The sequence below is a fragment of the Rhinatrema bivittatum genome, chromosome 3 (assembly GCF_901001135.1).
Source record: "Rhinatrema bivittatum chromosome 3, aRhiBiv1.1, whole genome shotgun sequence".
Lineage (NCBI taxonomy): Eukaryota > Metazoa > Chordata > Amphibia > Gymnophiona > Rhinatrematidae > Rhinatrema > Rhinatrema bivittatum.
This window is the reverse complement of record NC_042617.1, coordinates 39,735,823-39,760,035: the sequence shown is the minus strand read 5'-3', so window position 1 is coordinate 39,760,035 and position 24,213 is coordinate 39,735,823. Positions and strand designations below refer to the sequence as shown.

The following is a 24,213-nucleotide window of genomic DNA, read 5'->3' as shown; positions in this document are numbered from 1 at the left end:
CCCCCCCAGGCCCTATCTAAACCTTCCCCCTACCTCTATCACGAAAGTTACGCCTGCTCAAAGCAGGCGTAACTTTGCGCGCGCCGGGCTGGCTCCCGCGCTCCATGTTCCGGTCTGGGGGCTGGTCCAGGGGGCCGCCGTCACGCCCCCGGAACCCCCCCCGGGCCGGAACCACGCCCCTGGACACGCCCCTGAAACGCTGCATCACTCCCGACATGCCCCCGAAACGCTGCATCACTCCTGGCATGCCCCCGACACGCCCCTCCATGCAAGGCCCGGGACTTGCGCGCGCCGCCGAGCCTATGCAAAATAGGCTCAGCGCGCGCAGGGGGGGGGGGTTGGGGTAGGTTTTCGGGGGGGTACACGCATATCCCTTTGAAAATATACCCCAGTATGAATAATGCGCTTAACATGTATTGCCCTAACAGAACACTCCGGTCAGGATCCCAGTTGAACCTAGATGTTCCTTCTTTTAAATGTGTTCATCTAAAAGTGTCTAGGAATCATCTTTTTTTGTATTCAGGGATTTAAGGAAAATGCTAAAGGCCTATTTATTTACACAGGCTTATCAGTTATAACATTTAAATACCACTCATGATTAATTGGATCTATTAGATACGTTTTTATATGTTCTTATTTTTTAATTTTTGCTGTTTTTATTTTACCATTGTTGCTTATGTGACTATGAATGCTTATTGTAAATCACCTAGAATTGTAGACAATAAATACATCTATAAATAAATACATTGTACTGTTGTCCTAATTTAAAAGGAAAAAAAAATCTTTAACTGGTTTCCCCACCATGTCTTGAACCCCATTTTAGCAACAGACACAGACTAATTTACGCTGCTCACTGATTGGGATGTCACATAACATGCCACCAACTGCATGAGCCAATTCAGTTCTAATCCACGTGAGGCTGTTTGTGACTCTCTTCCAGCCCTGTGGAGAGTACCTGGGAGCAGCTTAAAGAATTTCCAAGCCAGTCGCTTGACAATAGATTCTTTTTAATTGATACTATATGAGCATATTTGTCATTTTTTGCCGTGTGCACATTTGAGAGCATGCACACAGATTACAGCTGTCTAATGCCATTGTGATTGCAAAGGAAAGTTGAAGGCATCTGTGGATAAAATGCTTTCATTATTTAGATCATTATTGAAGAATAGTGCTTTCCGTACTGATCTGTATTTTCATGTATGACCTCCCACCTCATTTTTTTTTCTCTTTTGTAGGCAGAAAACCTTCTCCTTGATGCTGACATGAATATTAAAATAGCAGATTTTGGCTTTAGTAATGAATTTACAGTTGGAAACAAACTGGACACATTCTGTGGAAGCCCACCCTATGCTGCTCCTGAGCTTTTCCAAGGAAAAAAGTACGATGGCCCGGAAGTGGACGTCTGGAGTCTTGGGGTCATTCTGTACACGCTAGTCAGTGGATCGTTGCCATTTGATGGCCAAAATTTAAAGGTACGGCGCAGTTAAAGGTGAATTATGAAGCTGTACTTACAGAATAAACTGGTTTCATGGTTGGTGACATTGGATTTCATAGGCTCAAATCTATGATGCTTTCAGTGTGCAGGACTTTATTCCTGGATTTGGGGTACAATAGTGCAGTGTTGTCTTTTTTTTTCTTTCATTTAGAATAGTAACATTATGGACAAGAGATGGAGGGAGGGATGGGATAGTATAAATGATTTCAGTGTAATTAAAATTTGAGAAAACAGGATAAGAGCTCATCTGTTAAAAATTCAGAGAGTGTTCAACTTATGTTAAACTTTTTCTTGGGTGTCTGAGCACTGTAGGATAAATGAAATAATTGTATTTGCATAGGAATTGCGGGAGAGAGTATTACGAGGAAAGTATCGTATCCCATTCTACATGTCGACAGACTGTGAAAATCTTCTAAAAAAATTATTAGTGTTAAATCCAATCAAACGAGGCAGCTTGGAAGTAAGTGATCTTTTTGTTAAATACTTTATTTTAACCAGAAAGGCCAGAAGTAATAGCAGTCACATCACAGTGACTCATTCAAGTATTCTGAAGTATCATTATATTCCTAATTGAGCATCTTCAAATTTGCAAAAATGTTTACCTTGCATGCCTTTAGTAGTATATAATATGAATCTCTGTTGTTTTGGGTTGGTTTTTTTTTGTCCTGGACTCCTGGCAGTTTCTCTGTTTTGTTGCGATATTTTGCTTTCTAACCATTTCTTATGTTTCTTGGCTTTTCCAGATAAGAGCTTTTGTCATTGTTGGTAATTCATTTTGTTATGATAATTGCACTTTGTTGCTAACTTAGTCCCATGTTGTCATGAAATTATTGTGATTGATTGTTGTCCAATCCTCCCTACCCCTTCACAAACCTGGGTGATGCAGGTTCCCCATTTCAGGTTGATGTCTGGATAGGTTGGCCAAGCGTCCTGATTTTTTTTTAAAGAATTGTCTTACAGTATCATGTAAAAATCTTTAAACCCTTGTACATTTCTCACATTCTGCTGTGTGAAAAATACAAATCAAAATGCTTTAAAGTAGAAATTTGTTTCATTGGTCTATGCGACATAGTCTACACTTTCATCATGAAAGAGCAATTATTTACATAGTTCAAAAGTAAGTAATTCTGTTTTGGTTTTATTTTGAACAGTGTCTTGATTATATAAATCTTCCCTTCCTTTGTCATAGCAAACCCAAATTAACTCAGGTTCAAGCAATTGCCTCAGCAGGGCCCATAGTAAGTTAAATGGAGTCCACCTCTGTCCAATCACAGTGGTTGAGCTGATTGAAATACTCCTGGATGAAGAATCAAGCTGTTGTAGGAAGTGAATTTTAAGCGAAGGTCCAAAACATGCCGAATAAGTTGCGGAAAGAACTCCGGAATAACATTCTTCAAAGATACCCATTGGGGGAAGGCTATAAGAATATTTCAATATGTTTGAATATCCCCTGGAGCACTGTCAAGTCCATCACTATAAAATGGGAACAATGGTACCACCAAGACAGATGCGATCGGGCCGGCCCTCCAGAGTTAGTAGCCATGGGTTCGGGAAAGTACTGTGGAAGCGTCACCGTGAGGCCTAAAAATTACATTAAAAGAACCCCAGAGGTTTCTGGCTAAGACTGAGGAAAATATTAAATATTCAACAATTTCAAGATTACTCCACAAACGTGGCCTGTCTGGGAGGGTGGCAAAAAGGAAGCCACTGCTAAAGAAAAGCCATCTGTTGTGCCATATAGCATTTGCATAGAAACCCTTACAGGACACTGCACGCATATGGGAGAAGGATTTGTGGTCTAATGAGATCAAAGTGAAACTTTCTGGTCTCAGTGCTAAGTGATGTAAGCATAACTCATCGCCCTGCTATCACCATCCCTACAGTAAAGCAAGCTGGTGACAGCATTATGGTGTGGGGATGCTTTGCAGCTGCAGGGACAGGTAGACTTGTGAAAACTTGAAGGAAAGATGAATGGTGAAAAATACATGTAATCCCTGGGCAGGACAGATCCTTTAACTTGTAGCCAGGGGCACAAAGAACTGCAAAGGATCGTGGCTGGATCCTTTCTGCACACACTTCCCTCAGTCTGTCCATGGCAGTCTGCAGCGGCTGTCCTCTTTTGCTTCCTAGTGCAAGAGTGTTTGCCCCTTGTGACATGCCCATATCATTCTGAGACGGTCTCCTCCACCATGGCCCACTGTGCGCTCAGTTCAGTTCTGGTTTTCCTCACCCATCCAAATACGTTCTGAAAGCCACAAGCCTCAGACTGCTCAAGGATGAAAGAGCCAGTGCTGTTTTACCTCGCCATTCAGTGAGCTGCTTTAACAGCAAACGACAGTTCTGAAAATTCATATTTAATTGCATGCTTTTATTTTTAAAGAATTGAGTTGTAGCACTAATCTGTTCTTTTCTATTCCACAAATTCTGCGTTAAAAAGTTACACTCTTGAGTCATTGGAAGTTACAGGCTGAGTATGAGATGTGGAGAATCTGATTTGGACTAGCAACTCATAATTACGTGCAGATTGACAACCTTCAGGCACGATCTTTGCAATATCTGATGTCACTGTATTTCCCAGTTTTATAGACTATTCCCTCTTTTAAGCAGACAGCTGCAATCATCTACTTAGCAGATTTCAGCACATTCAGTATTGATCATTGAACCCAAGACATGTCGTGTTTCTCATGTTCTTTCTGACATTTGTGTGGCCTCATCTGCAGTACTCTGTCTGGCGCTCTCTTACTCCTCTCATACTGTATTTATTGTCAAACAGGGCATTAGAAAATTTTCTGAACAACTGAGAAACCCAAAACGAAAGGTGAAGATGTATATGCTTTGTAGTTCATGCTACCTTCCTTTAAAGCAAGACTTACCCCTAATTGGCTCCTCTTCTTACTTAAGAAGGAGATCTTGCAGTACTATAGTTGGAGCCCCCGTTTTTTTTTTTTTTTGGGGGGGGGGGAGTTTGTTGTTGGTCCTGCTGATTCCCCTACTCCTTTTGCCTTCCGGCTCAGTGGCATGAGCCTCTTGGTTCACAAGTCGCTGGGGGCTTTCCTCCTATTTTTAAATCCTTGTCCCAGCTGTCTTAGTCCAGCTGTCACAGCATCAGGGGCCACAAACCGCAGCTCCTTACAGAATTCATTTGATGTGGCGCTTAAGCCTTTACCGTTAGGTGTCGCCATTGGACAAAACCCCATTCCTCCCGGGTGCTGTGAACTCTGCGTCACCAGCTCCATACTAGCCCAAGTAGCAGAAGCTTGACCTTGGAATCAAACCCACTAAGCTGGACTCTCCAGGTTTTTGTTTGTTTGTTTTAACACACTATATCATCTTAGGATGGTGCTATTCCCATCTGTGTCTGATTATATTTTGCTAGCAGCTCTATCTCCTTTTCAATGGAATGCACCAGCAGCCAGGTTCCATTTTGTTTTAGGTGGAGATCATTCTGCCAAAAAGTTCCCCAGTTCCCAATAAATCTGAAGTCTTCCTCCCTGCACCATGGTATAATGAAAGGATCCAGACTGTAAATAGACTGTTACTGTTACATATGATGTATTAATTTGGATATGATCTGTATTATGAATGTCGGTATAAAAAAAAGTATTAAAATAAATAATTTATAACATATAATATTATCTAATTTGAAATTTCATCAGTGAGGATTGAAAATCAAATTCATTTCTTCTTTCATAAATTGAGCAATCACCCTATCCATTCACAATATTAAAACTAAAAACATTTCTTCAGGGTTTTAATACAAGCACAACATGGGAAAATTCCCTTGACAAATCAGGTCTATTATGCAAAATAAAAATACATAGAAAAGATTAATTTTAGACAGAAGACTAGAAATTATGCTGGTTAAAATCAAGGCATGCATTTTTCATTCTGTATGGAATCAGAAACGGAGGAGTGGGCTAGTGCAGTGCTTCTCAACTTTTTTTTTTTTAATTCTTTATTTTACACAAGAAGGGATAAAAAAAACAAGTGAATAGAAAAGATACGCTATAACATGGCTAACGAGAACACTACTGCAATGTGTAGCCAAAGCAAAGTCACCATTAAACTCTGTAATGTCCCCAGTCTTGTGTTTAAAACTTTAAGATTTTCCATCACTAACATTCACACCATCCATACAAAACTTCTAGGAAAAGTAAAAAGTCATGGGATAGGTGGCGATGTCCTTTCGTAGATTGCAAACTGGCTAAAAGACAGGAAACAGTAGGATTAAATGGACAATTTTCTCAGTGGAAGGGAGTGGGCAGTGGAGTGCCTCAGGGAGTGGGCAGTGGAGTGCCTCAGTGATCATTTATAAATGATCTGGAAAGAAATACGACGAGTGAGGTAATCAAATTTGCAGATGATACAAAATTGTTCAGAGTAGATAAATCACAAGCAGATTGTGATAAATTGCAGGAAGACCTTCTGAGACTGGAAAATTGGGCATCCAAATGGCAGATGAAATTTAATGTGGATAAGTGCAAGGTGATGCATAAAGGGAAAAATAACCCATGCTATAATTACACAATGTTAGGTTCCATATTAGGAGCTACCACCCAAGAAAGAGATCTAGGTGACATAGTGGATAACACATTGAAATTTTTGGTTCAGTGTGCTGCGGCAGTCAAAAAAGCAAACAGAATGTTGGGAATTATTAGAAAGGGAATGGTAAATAAAATGGAAGATGTCATAATGCCTCTGTATCGCTCCATGGTGAGACCTCACCTTGAATACTGTGTACAATTCTGGTCGCCGCATCTCAAAAAAGATATAGTTGCGATGGTGAAGGTACAGAGAAGGGTGACCAAAATGACAAAGGGAGTGGAACAGCTTCCCTATGAGGAAAGACTAAAGAGGTTAGGACTGTTCAGCTTGGAGAGGGATATGATAGAGGTGTTTAAAATCATGAGAGGTCTAGAATGGGTAAATGTGAATCGGTATTTACTCTTTCGGATAATAGACTAGGTGGCACTCCTTGAAGTTAGCTTGTGGCACATTTAAAACTAATCGTAGAAAGTTATTTTTCACTCAACGCACAATTAAACTCTGGAATTTGTTGCCAGATGATGTGGTTAGTGCAGTTAGTATAGCTGTGTTTAAAAAAGGATTGGATAAGTTCTTGGAGGAGAAGTCCATTACCTGCTATTAAGTTCACTTAGAGAATAGCCACTGCCATTAGCAATGGTAACATGGAATAGACTTAGTTTTTGGGTACTTGCCAGGTTCTTATTTATTTTATTTATTTATTTATTTAACATTTTTTTATACCGGGATTCATGTAAAATTTTACATATCATCTCGGTTTACATTGTAACTGAAAACAGGCATGTGAGAATGCAATTACATAGAACAGGGCATAAAACTTGGATCAGAATACATGAGGAAAAAACTTGGAGCATAATAAGGGGGGAAAACGCATATTTTTATTATTAGGCGCATATATTTAATATGAGAGACATAAAACTATGGGGTAAGCTGATGTAGAGACGGGTTACTAAATTGTAAGGTTAGTATGATTGGATAGTGTGATGGTGTTGAGGTATGTTGTTATCATAATTGGAACGCTTGCTCAAATAGCCAGGTTTATGGCCTGGATTGGCCACTGTTGGAAACAGGATGCTGGGCTTGATGGACCCTTGTCTGACCCAGTATGGCATGTTCTTATGTTCTTATCCACGCCACATTCACTCCATCAGACTCCATGCTGCATTGTAACAGATAAACCAGAGCCATTACAGTTACCTTGTGGTGGAATAACCACTAGCCAATAACGTCTGCCCAAGTGCCATGGGCAACAGATTATACGTCAATTCCCAAAGTTTCATATACTCTGCTGGTATTCATTGTTTGATAAACGTAACATCTAACCTTTCTATTTGCATCCAATCTGCGAGTTTGATACCACAATAATGGCGTAAGACCCCCTGGTTGAAGCCAATTAAAGAGCACACATGCTTTAGCCTGTAACGTCACGATATGTAAAATTTTTCACCATACTCTTAGTTGAGGTAGAAAGCCACTGCGTAGAGCCAAGTAATAGAAAGCCCCTAGAAAATGGGGGTTTTTGCTGGATGATGATTTCAATAACGCTAATCACTGCTTTCCAAAACGGAAAAATAACTGGACATAGGATAAAGTTATGAATTAGAGTACCCCATTCACCATGGTACTTAAGGCAGACATCCGTATTGGGGATATGCATTTTATAGACATGCACATTGTCAATATAATTCGATGTAAAAGTTTGTATTGTAGTTTCTGTAAATTTACTTCCACTATGGTGGTGAAGGCAAACTCAAAGTAGGTCACTAAATCTTTCTCAGTTACTGAATGACCCAGCGTATCAGTCCAGGAGTAGGCTAGCTGCCATTTTCTTTAGAAAAGTAAAGTTTATATCAGTAAGACAAAGTGGGGCGGATTTTAAAAGCCCTGCTCGCGTAAATCCGCCCGGATTTACGCGAGCAGGGCCTTGCGCGCCGGCGCGCCTATTTTCCATAGGCCTGCCGGCGCGCGCAGAGCCCCAGGACTCGCGTCAGTCCCGGGGTTTTTTGTCGGGGTGCGGGGCCGATCAATGCGGCGTTTTGGGGGCTGGATGCGGCGTTTCGGGGGCGGGCCTGGGGACGTGGTTTCGGCCCGGGGCGGTCCGGGGGGCGGGGCCGCGCCCTCCGGAACCACCCCCGGGTCGTGTCTCGGCGCGCCAGCAGCCCGCTGGCGTGCATGGATTTACATCTCCCTCCGGGAGGCGTAAATCCGTGGACAAAGGTAGGGGGGGTTTAGATAGGGCCGGGGGGGGTGGGTTAGGTAGAGGAAGGGAGGGGAAGGTGAGGGGAGGGCGAAAGAGAGTTCCCTCCGAGGCTGCTCCGATTTCGGAGCTGCCTCAGAGGGAACGGAGGCAGGCTGCGCGGCTCGGCGCACTCCGGCTGCCCAAAATCGGCAGCCTTGCGCACGCCGATCCTGGATTTTAGCAGATATGTGCGGCTACGCGCGTATCTACTAAAATCCAGCGTACTTTTGTTTGCGACTGGTGCGCCAACAAAAGTACGCGAACGCGCATTTTTTTAAAATCTACCCCAGTGTTACTATGACTTTTAACTTTGAATAGAACTATAACCAATTCATGGTCAAATATAGTAGGGCATTCAGAAAGAATTGGATTGTGAATACATAAAGAAATGTTGACGTGGTATACCAAACTGAGATTGTAACTGATCAAAGAAAAGCACGGTATTCTGAAGTACACAGTACAGAGCTTAAATAGACGTCAAATCTTTATGCTCCCACTGTTTAAAAAGATGGTTATCTAAACCTGGCAAAAAAACTGGATTGCCCACTAAATTCTGGAGTTTGGTGGCATGAGGAAATATCTTCCATTCAGCACAGAAGCACCGCCAGGCCAGTACAACTGCCTAATTAAACTGTGTTTTTACCTTCCATGGAAAATTTTTATTCCTAGCATGTAGTACATTCACAGGTTTCAAAGGCCGTAGGATATCTGAGATTAGGTCCGGCACTTCAAGTTTATATTGTGCTTGATACCATTCCCAGCAGTAATGCAATTGACACACCATGATATAATTGTGAAAGTGAGGCAGACTAGAATGTTTTCCTCTCCATATAAAAGTTGTTATGGCTTTGCACAGCTGTAGCAAATCTAACCCTGTTAACCTACTGGAAGCATTTGTAACATATAATAATTTTGGCTAGAGGGCTATTCACATCTGCCAAAAAGCGATAAAGGAAGATCTTTCCATGTCACCAATTGCTCCTTAATTTGCTGAATTATCTTAATAATGTTAAGAGTATATAATACAGATAAATCTCAAGGTATCCATATTTCCAAATACTTAAAAGTTCCTTTAGACCAAGTTAATGGAAAGGTACCATGCCAAGTATTTGGAAGTGTAGTCAAGATGGGGAGTGCTTCTGATTTGGAAAAATTTATTTTTAGTTGAGCAAAAAAGCCAAATTGTTTGACGATGGTCATGGTGACAGGCAGGGATACTTCAGGATAGCATATCGTCAGCAAAAAGACAAATTCTGTATTCTTGGTTACCAAATTGAAACCCCTGTATCTCTAGAACAGCTTTTATTTTAAGTACTAGGGGGTTCAACAGTCAGAATATATAACAAGTGGGAAAGGGGACACCCCTGACTTGTACCATTTTTCAATAAAAAAGGAGCTGAAATCTTTCCATTATATTTATGCTAGCTGCTGGGTCAGAATAGCGTAGCTGAATCCACTTTATAAAAGGATCTGGAAGACCATACTTCCGTAGCAGCCAAAACATGTATACCCACTGTACATTGTCAACTGCTTTCTCAGCGTCTAAACTAACAATGAGCCCATTTGGATTATTCACTTCCCCAGACCAAAGAGTTTCAAGCAGTTTACGATTGTTAGTAACCCCATTCTTATTTTTTAACAAAACCAGTTTGATCTGTAGCAATGAGGTCTGGAATGACTCGAATGAGCCGAGTAACCAATATCGAGGCCAATATTTTTATGTCCACATCAATTAAAGAAATTGGCCTGTAGGATCCAAGGTGCTTCAAATCTTTTCCAGGTTTAGGAAGAACCATAATAAGAGCATGATTCATATCAGGATACCACACACCTTCATTGAAACATGTCTGATACAGGTTTTGGAGAGGGGACACCACTTCCTCTTTAACAGGTCGATCCAGTAAAGTCCGTGGGAGAGCGGACGAACGCCCGCTCTCCCAGCGCACGCACTGGCCCTTCGCCGGTGCGAGCGATCCAGTATTTAAATGAGGTGACGCGGTGCAAACGAGGAAAAGGAGGCGCTAGGGACACTAGCGCGTCCCTAGCGCCTCCTTTTTGTCAGGAGCGGCGGCTGTCAGCGGGTTTGACAGCCGACGCTCAATTTTGCCGGCGTCGGTTCTCGAGCCCGCTGACAGCCACGGGCTCGGAAACCGGACGCCGGCAAAATTGAGCGTCCGGTTTTCGGCCCGACAGCCGCAGCCGAATTCAAAAATTTTTTTTTTTCTTTTTTTACTTTTTTTTACTTTTGGGGACCTCCGACTTAATATCGCTATGATATTAAGTCGGAGGGTGCACAGAAAAGCAGTTTTTACTGCTTTTCTGTGCACTTCCCTGGCGCCGGAAGAAATTAGCGCCGACCTTTGGGCGGCGCTAATTTCTTAGAGTAAAATGTGCGGCTTGGCTGCACATTTTACTTACTGGATCGCTCGGGCATACCTAATAGGGCCATCAACATGCATTTGCATGTTGAGGGCGCTATTAGGTGCCGCGGGTGGGCCGCGTGTTTTCCTCCCCTTACTGAATAAGGGGTAAGGGAAAACACGCGTCCAGAGCAGGGTGACAGTGCGCTCCGACGGAGCACACTTTACTGGATCGACCTGTAAGTAACTTATAAAATTCAGCCCCAAAACCATCAAGTCCTGGGGCTTTCACCAGGATAGTAAAGCTTATTGATAGTAAAGAGTATTTCAGATTGACAGGTAGGCCTAGCCAGCATCTGTGCCAATCATACAGAATTTGTAGTAGATACAGGTGTTCAAAAAACTTATCATGGGTCTCCACGCTGTCTGGTTTTTTGGAGTATAATGTACGATACAAGTTCAGCATGATTTCTGTAATTTTTGCATTAGATGTATGTACAATTCCATCAGAATCAAATAATTAGTAATAAAATGCTTGGGTTTAATGGTGAAAAACATTAAACCCAAGCATTTTATCACTGAAAAACCTGGGCCTTATGGTGCAGAATGTGCTAAACCTGGCTTTGATATAATAAATGATTTTATCTCATCCTGTAGACAAGGGATTAAGGATTGAATACGCTTTTTCTTCAAATTTCGCAGTTGCCGGGGGGGGGGGGGGGGGGGGGGGAGTTAAGATGGCCGCTTGCTGGTAGCACATTTCGGAGCTCCCGATTCTATTTCTAATTCTGTTGGTGAACAGATAACTATTTCCTCGATTTGATGCCGCCAAAAAGAAAAGGGAGAATGAGGGTTTTTCCCTCGGTACCCTCTCTCCCTCCGGGACAAAAGACTCTTACCGAAAGTGCTCAATTCAATCCGATTCAGGAGAAGCCAGCCCCCGCTGGCGAAAACGACAAGGAAGCAGCAGTTTCGCCTGGGGAGATAACGCTGAGCCCTCCGATGCTAAAATCACCACAGGCAATTTCCTCTACGCTCCTGCTAGAAACTGCATTGGATCCCGCGAGACTACGGAGCTCAATGGGACCCTTGGAGGGGCAGAGGCGGGTGAAGCATCAGGAGGAGAAACATCAGTGCCGGGAGGTACTGCAACTCCAAGGTTGGATTTCTTTTCTAATATAAATGCTACAAAGCTTTCTTTAAGCGATGGAACACATCAGGAGTTTGCTATGCCGGCTAAACCGCCTGTGGTCACTTTGGACAGACTCTGGGAGCTTATGGCTCAGCAAAATTTAGTGACTCATGGAACAATGGTTCAGGTTACTCAAATTGCTACACATCTTGAGATGGTGACCCAAGACCATAACCTAAGACTGTCTGAAGAAGGGGAGAAAATACAGCAAATAGAAACCCAGCTGAAAGCTATCCAGAAAGTTCAAACAGTTACAATTCAAGATTGTACTGCTTTGAGTAAAAGAACTGAACTTTTGGAAAATCGCTTAAGACGTTTAAACTTGAGGCTATCGAATTTCCCCAAGGTAATGGGAGAGTTACCAAGGGTAACACTACACAAGTTCTTGACTGAAATTCTTCATATTCCATCAGAAGATATTCCAGCTTTTAATAAGGTGTATTTTTTGCCTTTTACACGATCAAGGAGTACTGGAAATCAAAACCCCATAGACCTGGAGAATTTGACAGACTATTTAGAACCATCAGGAATGGAAATTGTGGAAAGGGCCACCTTGCTTATTTCTTTAATATATGAAAAAGACATGGGTCGTCTTATGAGGAGTTATTTTCAAAACATGGGCACTCAATGTTTGGGCCAATTTGTGCAGATTTTTCCAGATCTTGCAAAAGCCACGCAAGAGAGAAGGAGGGGGTTCCTAGCACTCAGGCAAGAGACAAGGGTGCTGGATGCTACATATCAGCTTAGGTATCCATGCAGATGCGTGGTGAAATTTAACAACAATACCTAGATATTTTTAACTCCTGAACATCTAAAGGCGTGGATTGACTCCCAGAATCGGTTGTTGAGAGTATCATCACCAATAGTTAGCCCAATATCTTAGCAATAAAGAAAGGGATTGAAATAGAGCAAGTTAATGGCAATTTTCTTTTGATGGCTTTTTTCTTTAAATAATAATTGGCTTCCTTTTGTTGTCTGCCCTCTCCATTAGACAGATTAGTGGACTAAATGAAGGAGATATTTCTTATTAAATGAATTGATTTATTATCATGTACAAATTTATTTCCTGTATTTCTGTGCAAAGATGAAATGCTTTGTAATTATTTGAAAACTTAATAAAGAGAAAATTAAAAAAAAAAGATTTCGCAGTTGCCCTTGCAAAAATAGGATTTCCTGATCTCTAAGCCTATTCTTGTGAGTTGTAAAGGTTATAATCTGACCTCACAGTACGGCTTTACCTGCATTCCAAAAGACATCACCCTGTATATCAATAGTATCATTAAAGGTGACATATTCCTCCCATTTAGTCTTTAAATAAGCAGAGAAATCTTTATCATAACTCAGAGATGGCTGTAGCCTGCACTGAAACGTGTTTATCTTACGTGCAGTGAGAGCCAAATCTATAGAAATATGGGCATGATCCGATATCGTAATACTAGCGGCACAAAGCTTTGGAAATAAATCTGCAGAGATCAGAAAATATTCTAGAGTAAGATCCATGTACTTTAAAATAATAAGTGAAATCTACTTCTGTAGGATGCAACATTCGCCAGGCTTCGATTAATTTAAGTTCTTTTATCACAAAATGAATCCCTTCAGTCTGTTTAGGAAAAGTTGATAACTGCGTGGGTTTAATATCCTTGTCAGGCTGTATTAGTAAATTAAAGTCACCTCCTATGATTAGCCTATAATGCAAAAATACTTTTTTTTTCAGTACCCACATTCCGGTTTGATCCTCATGGCATTCCATCCTCCACCCCCAGTTCCAGCTGGCACTTTATTTTCCCTCTCCACCTTCATCCATACTTTTACCCATCCTCCCCTGCATACACTGGTGTCTTTCCTCCCCCCAAAAACTGGCACCTTTCTTCTCTCCACAAATATACACACTCTGCCTTCCTCTCCTTTCTCTCTTTCCCTGACTCCCATGCACACACACGCACATGTACCCTCCCCCAACTTATGCATTTCTGTCTCCTCCCACCCCACTGTAATGTTTCTGATACTGTTGGATCCTTGGTGCTGTGGCATGGTTTGCGCCACCTGATGGGTGAATCTGCTAGTCCACCCAATAGTGGCAGGATAGGCTGGAGCTTCACCTATACCAACCGCTTTCCCCCCACAGTTTGAGCCTTTGGGTTCTGGCTGCCAGCAGGTCTTAGATTTATTTATTTATTTGTTGAGTTTTATATACCGTCATTTGGTAAAGCCATCATAACGGTTTACAAAATTTAAATTGTAACTCTTAACAATTGTGCAAAAGTATAACAATGTGCATATTAAACAGAGGTTAAACATTTCAAGTCCAGAAAGTATCATTAATTAGGAGGAGGCTTGCTTGTTCTGGTTGGAGAGAAGTTATTTTGAGGTTTTTGGATGAAAGCTCAATTGGGAGTTAGGATGTTCAGAAGTATGAAGGTCAGTGTAGAATTTGCGGAACAGCAATGTTTTTAGGTCTTTTTTGAATGTTTTGAGGTTGGGTTGGGTTCTCAGATCTTTTGGTAGGGAGTTCCAAAATTTAGGGGAGGCAATGGAAAAGGCTCTTTCTCTTGTAGTTATCAGATGTGCATCTCTGATGGGGAGGATGTTTAAGCATCCTGAGTTGTTTGAACGTAGGTTTCTTTGAGGATTCTGGAGGGTTATGTTTAAGCCATTTAGTCCTTGATGATCATTGTTTAGAATTTTATGAATGATGGTCATTGTTGTGTTCGATGCGTGCTTTAATGGGAGCCAATGAAGTGAGATCAATATGGGCGTTATGTGTTCATTTCTCTTTGTTCCAATCAGAACTCTGGCTGCTGAGTTCTGCAGAATCTGGAGCGGTTTGAGGTTTGAATAAGGTATTCCAATTAGTAAGGAGTTGCAGTAGTCACTGATGGTCAAGATGATGGTCAAGAGAGTGAGTGTCCAGGGCCAGGCGAGGGTCTGGGCAGGTGGCAGATATGTATATAAGAAGGCAGTCCAGAGGTCAGGGAAAGCAACAGACAATAAAAACTGGATGACAGACCAGAGGTTGGGGCAGCAGCAGACAAGGCAAGGCTGGGTCCAAAGCAGAAGGTCAAGTCTAGCCAGCAATCAAGGAATGGTCAAGGTCTGAGCCAAGGTCAGAATCCGGAAAGGCAAGCCATTAAAACAGGATAAAGTCAAGGACCAAACAAGACAAGACAGGACACGACAAAGATTTGGGCAAGGCAGGAGAAACTCAAGAACACATCAGGGAGCGAAAACAAGGCAGGAACACCGTAACACAGGACCAGGACAAGAAGACAAGAATTCAGGAATAAACCAACGAGCACTGAAGAGCAAAGGCACATCAGGAGACCTGCTGTGTGAGGTGGCGTAGGAGCATCATGGAGGAGTCCATGATGTCATCAAAGTGTGCAGTGGGGACTTTTCCACTGCGACCCCCTTTAAGATCCACTGCTCGCATGCCAAAGGAGATCAATCTGCAGGAGCAGTGGCTGTCGGCATTGCGGCCGCACCAGATGGAGCCTGAGGGACAAAGCCGGAGGTTGTGACAGCGGTGCTCTCGTGTCTGTGGCGGTGCAAGGGTAAGGGAAGCTGGGCACCGCGGCCTTCCACAACCAGCTAACATAACACCCACTGGTGCTTTTCACTGTCTTTTGTCTTTCCATCCCATTGGTGTCCATCTCTCTGCTCCCCACCCCCACACCACCACTGGTGTCTTTCTCTTTTTCTTCTTCTTAATGTAAAGCATGTGTGCTAAAAGTATGCATTTACTCTTGTACCTGCTCTTTTGTATGTATAACTCCCTGTACACCTGAGGTCACCTTTCCAACCTGGGGGTGCATTGGGATACCATCTGGAGGTGGGGGATCAAGTCTCTGGGGCCGTGAGTTGAGGACAGGATAACCTGCAGGGCCAGTAGCAGGCTGAGAACACCCCACACACACAAACCAATCTCCAGAGTCAAGTTGTGCTCCAAAAAATAGTTTACTCTAGAATCATCAGACTCAAACATAATGACAGCTCAAATAGATGCAGAAATTAAACAGAATCACAGTTCCAGAAAATCTCTAACTCTTCTCCTTCTAACTTCTTTTCCTTTAATAACAGTTTCTTCTTACAGCAACACAGTGTCTCTGGTTACTTTGTTTCTTTTCTTTCCTCAGTCTTTTGGACAAACCTAGACTGGTCCTCTTTATTTTCATCAATTATCCCAATAGTTACTTGCAGAAATGTCCTGCTCAGCTCAAGGAAAGATCCCACTGGTACAGCCCCAGAGCAAGCCCCCTCTGGCACAGTTTGTTTTCCTGGTTCAGATAAGTTCCTGCCCCAGTGAAACACAGGCTTTATCTTTTAAACTTCCAGCAGTATTGCAACCCTTTGCTTCTTCTCCCCCTCAGGCCTCTGGAGACTTTTAGGAGTCAGTCTCTGCCGCACTCCTGCAACTCCCTTCTGTAACACTGGGAGAGGATCACAGCTCCAACCAGTCTCTTCCCCTTGCAATCTGGAGCAACCCCAGACTCAGTACAGGGCTTTTATCACTTCTCCTCAATGACTGAGCCCCTAGGGGATGTACCCCCTTTATCATGCAGCGCCCTCTGACCAACAGATGACCCAGAGCCCTGGAGCATTCTTACTCTGGCTCCAGATTAACCTCGTGCCCTCTGCACATCCTGTGCACTTCTAGCAGATGTTGCACACTGTTTGAGGCTCTGCAGATTTCTCATAAGGGGGAAACCTCTGTTTTACCATAAAACCTGTTAACACTGTTAACTTTTATACATTCTTGTGGCATAGGGGCACCATATGGACAGCTGATAGGGGATAAAATAGCATACGCACCTTTGGAAATATCATGCCTGCTTGGTTTCTCTCCCCCGATATAAACATGCCCTTAGGAATGCCATCTCTGAATCTGGCTAAAAGTATGCATGTTCTGAAGCCTGCACATGCCGGTCGCCAGGCCAAGGAGGGGCACTTTCAAGATGCACCAACTTATCTGGGCAAATACCTAGTCACCAGGGTAAATGGCTTTAAAACTTGCCCTCCCCATCTCTCTGTGCTTCCGGGAGTTGTTGAAAACCAGGAGTTTGTCTTAATATAGCTTTTCCAGTCACCATGTAAACAAAGCAACCAAAAAAAGTAGTAATGACCATTTCATTTATTCTAAGTTCACCACAAGAGGATGCTGGGCAAAGGAAGACTCTTGTTTTCTTTCAATTGTATTTGCAAAATTCACTTTCAAACACACATTTTCCAGCAGAGGTTGATAACCAGTGTATTACCGGGGAATCCATGGCGTGCCAGAGAATTTGCAGCTGCCCGGCAGAGAGAGAATGGGGGCTGGTCATGGCTGCTGTTAATAGCAGCAGAGTCTTCACTCTCCTTCCCCTCTCGCTGGCAGGAGAAATTGTCGAGCAGACGTCTTACCTGTTGCTGCCTCCTCCGGAATTGCACACGAGTGGGTCTTTCAAGACCGAGGTCCACCTGAAAAGAGAAGCCAGCAGAAAAGAGGGGGTGGCAGCAGCAGGTAAGGCGCGCTGCTCGCTGGGCCCCCCTGGAGGTGACCTGGGGTGGGGGGGGGGGGCTGTAATGGGCAACTAAAACAGATGATTGTATGGGGAGAGGGGAAGGGAGGTGATGGTGCTGGTGGGGGAGGGAGTGGAGGAAGGGAAAATGATATCACCAAGTGGTGGAGGGCAGGAGTGGGGGGAGAGAGAGAGGGAAGGTGATGACGTGCCACAACAAAGAAACCACAATGCTGGGTGTGCCATAGCATGATAAAGGTAAGGGATCACTGTATTGCAAAATAAAATTAAATATTTTATCCATTGTTTGATTGACTCTGTACCTCAACAGCTTAACACTTCACCATTGGCCCCACTGACCCGTCAGGTATGTTTTCTGACCATGCCATCTGAGTAATTTGTCTGGACTCCAGGAGGGTCCTTTCTGCCACCCAAGACAACCTTAGGGGCACAGAGCTGTCATTGGGACAAACCAGCAGGAATTATACCTCGCGTTTTCTTCCACTGTCCCGCCTAATGTTTGAAAAGGGGGATCTGCAAAAGCCCTGACCGTCTTTCACCACTGTGAACATTACACACAGATCTTTGTTCTCCAGACTGGGCATGATACTGGCACTAGCTGCTGTGCTCCAGATTATCCTACGAAATTTGCATTGGTACTGGGGGAAAAGTCCCACGTCCCACGACCTGTGCTCCAGTTCCTAGGAATCTGGATTGCAATACATCCGTGTTTGCCAATAATTTATGGTGCAGCTGGAAACCACAATAGCTATTGAGTCAGATAACTCTAATGCTGTTTCAGAGAAATCCTCAGTTCTTTATCAGCCTAAAAGAAAATGGAAGGGGAAGTATATAAGAGGGCTATACTCCAAAGGAGCACATGTTGATTACAGCAATGGGCTAGGAGCCAGAGAGGTCAGAGTTCAAATCCAATGTCTCCTTTTCTATCTCCCTGCCACACTTCGTTATGAGCCTTTTTTTCTTAAACTACATCCTGTTATCTACCGAAAACACTGTTTACGAGAAGCAAACTTGCTTTACATTACATTGTTGTTAGGCCATCAGGGAAAGGTGGTAATCATTTAGATATTGCCTGTCCATGTCCATCTAGATCTACAGAATCAGGATCTCAATCTTTTTTTTATCAGATGGGTGCATTTTTGTCATATGAAAACAGAGAATATGCATTGCTCAAGGTTTCTCTGAGCCTGTACTTTCGAGTGTATGCAACAGGGAGCATAGCAGAAAAGAATTTGCTGAGCAGCTTTCTTACTATTGCACTGCAAACATTTGCTTTGCAAAACAGTTGTCAAATATCTTCCACTTATGTGATTGATTAATTAATTAATTTATTTATTTATTTATTAGCTTCTAATCCTTCGTTGATAGTTTCTTGAAAGAAAAGATTTGTAATTCGGCCAAAGAGCGCAGCTTTTATGGCTCTTTGCAAGGGTTCACTCTAATAGCCAAGAGAACCTGAAGGTTGTTTGGCTGAATTTCAGGCTTTTAGGCTGAATATACTAAGCATTTTCAAAATGGGAAAATTCTTATGGTACGTCTGGCCCTATATCGTCTTCAAAACTCCTGTCAACCCTGCGTCGTCAACACACATTAAGATGAAGTTATTGGGAGATCTGGCTTAAAAAATGTTTCCATCATAGTGTTAGGAAAACAGTTGCTGTACTTTGTAGACATTTCAAGTTAAACATCTGTGCTTTTTCAACAGGTATAGGGGTCATTTTTAAATTACTTTTTTTTCAGCTTGCCTTCTATCCAGAACCTGTTTGAACACTGCTGTTTGCCAGGGCAGAATCAAGGCTGAGAACCACTAGAATGTTCTATTATTATTTATATTTATAGATTTTTCTATACTGGGGTACGTAAGTAACATCACCTCGGTTTACATTCAAACAGTAATTCAGCATTGCGCTTTACAATATAACATAGTAACTGAACAAATACAATACAATGTATAACTTTGTATTAATAGAATATAAGCAATATATGAGAGACTGTGGAAATTAGGAAGAGTAGTTCATTAATAGTAGGCTTTTTTAAACAACCATGTTTTAAGGTTTTGTTTAAATTTTTTGTGACAAAGTTCTTGGCGTAATTCAGAGGGCATGGTGTTCCATATTGTTGATCCAGCAATGATGAAAGATCGTTCTTTTGTACTAGAGAGTTTAGTCAGATTGGGTGCTGGAATCTTTAATTTAGCTAAGTTTTGGGATCTCGTTGGGTGGGAAGACGTTTTGAATTGTAGTTGATCTGTGAACCAGGGCATATCTCTATTTTGAATGGCTTTATGTATCAGCGTCATAGATTTATAGATTATCCTGTGAGCCACGGGTAGCCAGTGCAAAGACTGAAGAGCTGGAGTGATGTGATCATGGCGGCTTGTGTCGGTGATAATGCGGGCAGCTGCATTTTGCAGCATTTGCAAAGGTTGAATGGTGGCTTTAGGTGGACCCAGTAGCAGAGCATTGCAGTAATCAATCTTTGACAAAATAGTTGCCTGTAAGACTGTGCGGAAATCATATTGGTGTAAAAGAGATTTAGTACGTTTAAGCGTGTGTAGCTTAAAGAAACCATTTTTGACCGTATCCGCGATGAATTTTTATCAGACTGTTTCATATAGGGTATGCCACCAGCTGACTCTGCAGCTCGGTGCCAATGCTAGTTAGAATTCCTCTCATGATCCCTTCTACCTCTGTTGCTCCTCCGTGTGTCAGTCTATTACTGTGTAGAAACAAGGTACTCGTATTGCATGCATCCATTCTCCACGTGGGGTAAGTCAGTGATTCCATAGTGCAACTGAGTCTTGTCTGAAGAGCTGCAGAGATCACACGTTGACTCTGTTTGACAGAGAGGGGGACTATAGCAGAGCTTGGAAGAGGCTGAGGGACTATTGATTTAACATCTAGCTGTAGCCACTTTTATTCCTGGAGTTCCTGCAGTTGCAGAACCAGTGACACCTAGGGAACACTAGAGAGTGATGGGCTGAGGCTCCAGGCTTGAAACAATAGGTGGTGGTTAGCTAGATTGTCCCAGTTCACTCTTCTGAGGTGTCCTGTACCAGTAAAGAGAGAACTGTCACCATTTGATTTTTGTAAAGAGCTACTACTAATAATCATTTCTAAAGCACTACTAGATATAAAAACTCCTTATTGGTCCCTCAGAGAGAAGAAACCAGATGGTGAAAAAAGTCCTAAGGGTCATCCCCTCCCGAATTGTGGAAAATAGATGTATTATACTAAGATCAATATAGTAACATACATAGTATATGCACAGTTATTTTGTTCACATTGCTAAGGATACATTCTAACTGCTGATCACAGTGTGTGACCACCTGCAAAATCTCGCCATTCATTTTTTTGGTTTTCTCCTTAGAACTCCATGATCTTGGATAGATAATTATGCAAAGTTGCCTTCAGCATCCCCACCTTTCTCATGTCTAATCCCAAATCTCTGTAATCTAAATAGCTAGTAATACTAACATAATTGTTGCTCAAACATCTTGGACCTATATAGCCTGCAAGACAAACCTTGCTACATTGAGCGCTTTCGTTTCTGCTAGGTCTTCTAGTTATTTCTGTACTTACAGCCTGCTACAAAGATCCAGTTGATAGTTTGATTTTATCATCACAACTTGATCTAAATAGCTATCATTACTAGTGAGTCTCCTAGGTCCCCTGCGCAGCCTGCCAGACAGACCCAGCATTTTGAGTGCCTGCGATTCTGCTAGGACTTTATTACTTCTAGGCCGCCTAGTTATCATAGAACTTGCATCCTACCATTGCACTTTGCCAGACAGATCTGGCCACGTGGTTGCCAGCATTTCCACTAAGACTTTGAACATTTTGTATTATCCACTTTGTCATTCATTCTGGCAGCATCAACACTTACTGTTGAATCAAGCAAATATGGTGCTATAAACACAAATGCATGCCACCAGCTATCTTCTATGTTTCACTTTTAGCAACTAAGGATCCTCTATGCTTATCTCATGCCCACTTAAAACTCCATTAATGTTTAAGCCTCTACCATCTACCTTGGAAGGATGTTCCACACATCCACCGCTCTTTCCGTGAAAAAGTATTTTTTGTCATTGCTCCTCAGTCTACTTCCTCAGAGCATAACATATCTTATCCTCTTGTTCCAGAATGTTCCTTCCCTTGAAAAAGGTTTGCTTCATGTGCAGTATTAAAATCTTCTAGGTATATGAATGTGCCGATCATATTTCTCCTGTATCTCCTTTCCTTTAGGTACAATGTTTACATTTCTCATCTAAAAGGGCTTGTGATGCAGCCCTTGCACCATTTTGGTAAACCTTTTCTGGGACACCTCCACTCTGCCTAAAATACTTCCAGAAGTGAGGCCTCCAGTATTATTTGCACTACAGTACAATCTTAGCATCCATAAAAACACTCCTCCTAATTTCTCCACAATCTTGTTCACAAAGAGATTGAACGGGACTGGCCCCAAGACCAATTCCCAAGATGCTCTGCTAATCAGATTTTCTTATCTTCAAAGTGAATGCCGTTTACCATCACACTCTTTCTTATATCAATCAACCACTTTGGCATCCAGTTCACCACTTCCAAGCCCCACCCCAAGCTGCTCAGTTTATCTCTGTGTGATACAGTATTGAAAGCTTTGCTGAAATCAAAGTACACTACATCCAGCACCTGCCCAGATTCAATTTTTAGTCAACCAGTTGACACAATTTCCCCTTGATAAATTCATGCTGCCTTGGATCCTACAAACCACCTGGATTCAAGATGCTTCATTAATCTTTTCTTCAGTCTCCATTCTTTTTTCCATCACTAAAGTCAGACTAACTGGCCTGTAATTTCCATCCTCTTCACTGTTACCACGTTTATGAATAGGGGACAATACCTGGGAACAACCAAGGTCTTTTAATCTCCTGCTTTTCTGAGTCTGAGGACAGCTACACCGTTGAGTGACCCCTGAACACCAGAAAGAAGGAAGAACAGGCAAGAGTGGATTTGTCACCAGGGAGCATGAAGATGATACCAAGAAAGATCTTGGCCCTCTCTATTGTGGACTGACTCGCTGAGAACTTCAAGACAAATCCTGAAAATGTTTTTCAAGAAAGCTTCAGATCATTTCATTTTCGTTTACGTATACCGCCTTCTTCACCAAAACCTGGAATTCAAAGTACTCATCAGACATAACCATTAAAGCAAAATATAAAATGTCACCATTAATATATATCACAATTAGAATAAAGTATAATAAAAACAATTAATAGTCCTGGCTATAGAATGTCCTGTGCCCTACTCTCACTAAGAAAAAAAACCTGTTTTAACCAACTAAACCACTCATTCAGTAATAAATACACTCTCTCCCTACAAGTAAACAAAATTAGTACAGTTACATTATACACTAAAACTCCCAATTTAATCTCCTAAAATCCATAATAACAATAGCTCCATAATCTTTCTCATGGAATGAGGTAGTTGAAGGCTAGGCTTCTAAGTCTTTCTTTTCCAGAGTCCTCAGTACCTCAGATTGTGTCTAAAGAGGGATTTCTAGTATCCTAAGGATAGCTGCCCTCTGTCTCGGAAGAGGAACAGGTGGTCAGAAGACCTTTGTTTACAGAATCTGAGATGAGGCTGTTAACTTGATGGATGGTGTCAATCCCGATGTTAAAAGAAAAGGCATGTGACAAGAACAGGAATGCAAATCCTTTCCAGGGGGCAAATCCTTCCCAGGCTAATCAGACTCCCCTGGGAGTCTGATTAGCTTCCACCCACTCCCCCTGTAGAGGTAGCTTAAAATTAAAAAGTGAAAAAAATTCAGTGTTTATAATCACATGGTGACACCCAGCCCCCCCCTTTCGAAAAAGACCAAGGTAGTCTAGTAGCCCCCTCATGCCTTAGATCAGGGGTGCTCAATCCGGTCCTACGAGCACCCCCAGCCAGTCAGGTTTTCAGGATATCCCTAATGAATGTGCATGAGAAATATTTTGCATAAACAGGAGGTAGTACATGCAAATAAAACTCATGCACATTCATTAGGGATATCCTGAAAACCTGACTGGCTGGCGAGGGCCTGTAGGACTAGTTTGAGTACCCTTGCCTTAGACTGGTAGTCTAGTGGTCATCCCAGGGGTCTAGTGGAGCCTGGAGCACTCCCTAGGCTCCAGGCTGGTCAGTGCCATCTTCCAAAATGGCACTGGCTGGCTTTTGCCTCTAATAGAAACTGAGGAAGAATTAAAACCCTATATTGAGCCTATACCAGATTTTAAGGACACCAGACAAATAGGTAGGAGGTTTCTAATTCTTATGGTGAAATATGTGTCAACTACACGAGAAAGAGCCTTTTCCATTGCTTTCCCCAAACTTTGGAACACCCTACCCAAAGCCCTGAGAATCCAGCACAACCTGAAAACATTCAAAAAAGACCTAAAACATTTATTTTCCGCAAATTCTATACTAACTCTCAGACGTCTGATCATCCCAGCTCTCAACCGAACTCGCATCTATAATCCTCATATTTCCTGCTCTCCTTATGAACCTCCTTACCCTCCCCATTCAACCCCTCCTTGCTCTCTGACTTGATACGTTTTATATTTGAAAATGTTCACCTTACTCTACTGTTACAAATCTTCTATGAAAATGTATATTGTTCACAAGGTTTTACTATGCTCAACTGCTATGATAATTACATAATCTGTAAACCGTTATGATGGCTCTACCGAATAACGGTATTATAAAACTCAACAAATAAATAAATAAATAAACAAAGACGTGCAATTTCATGGTACCCAGAAGACCCGATAGGGGCAAAGGCTGGCCAGCGCTAGACCCCAGAAATGACCGCTAGATGGCTTCTTTTAAGCCATCTCTATAGGCGGCAGG

General features: G+C 42.3%; 1 protein-coding gene across 5 annotated transcripts in view; it reads left to right on the top strand.

Annotated features, from left to right (window-relative positions):
• Nucleotides 1-24,213, top strand: part of MARK1 (microtubule affinity regulating kinase 1) — a 387,182-nt gene that overhangs the window by 267,573 nt on the left and 95,396 nt on the right. For all 5 annotated transcript variants that reach the window (XM_029593165.1, XM_029593162.1, XM_029593164.1 and 2 more), the window contains 2 exons: nucleotides 1,236-1,472; nucleotides 1,836-1,955. In XM_029593165.1, coding sequence (XP_029449025.1) covers nucleotides 1,236-1,472; nucleotides 1,836-1,955 — 357 coding nt within the window. The remainder of the gene's footprint in view (nucleotides 1-1,235; nucleotides 1,473-1,835; nucleotides 1,956-24,213) is intronic.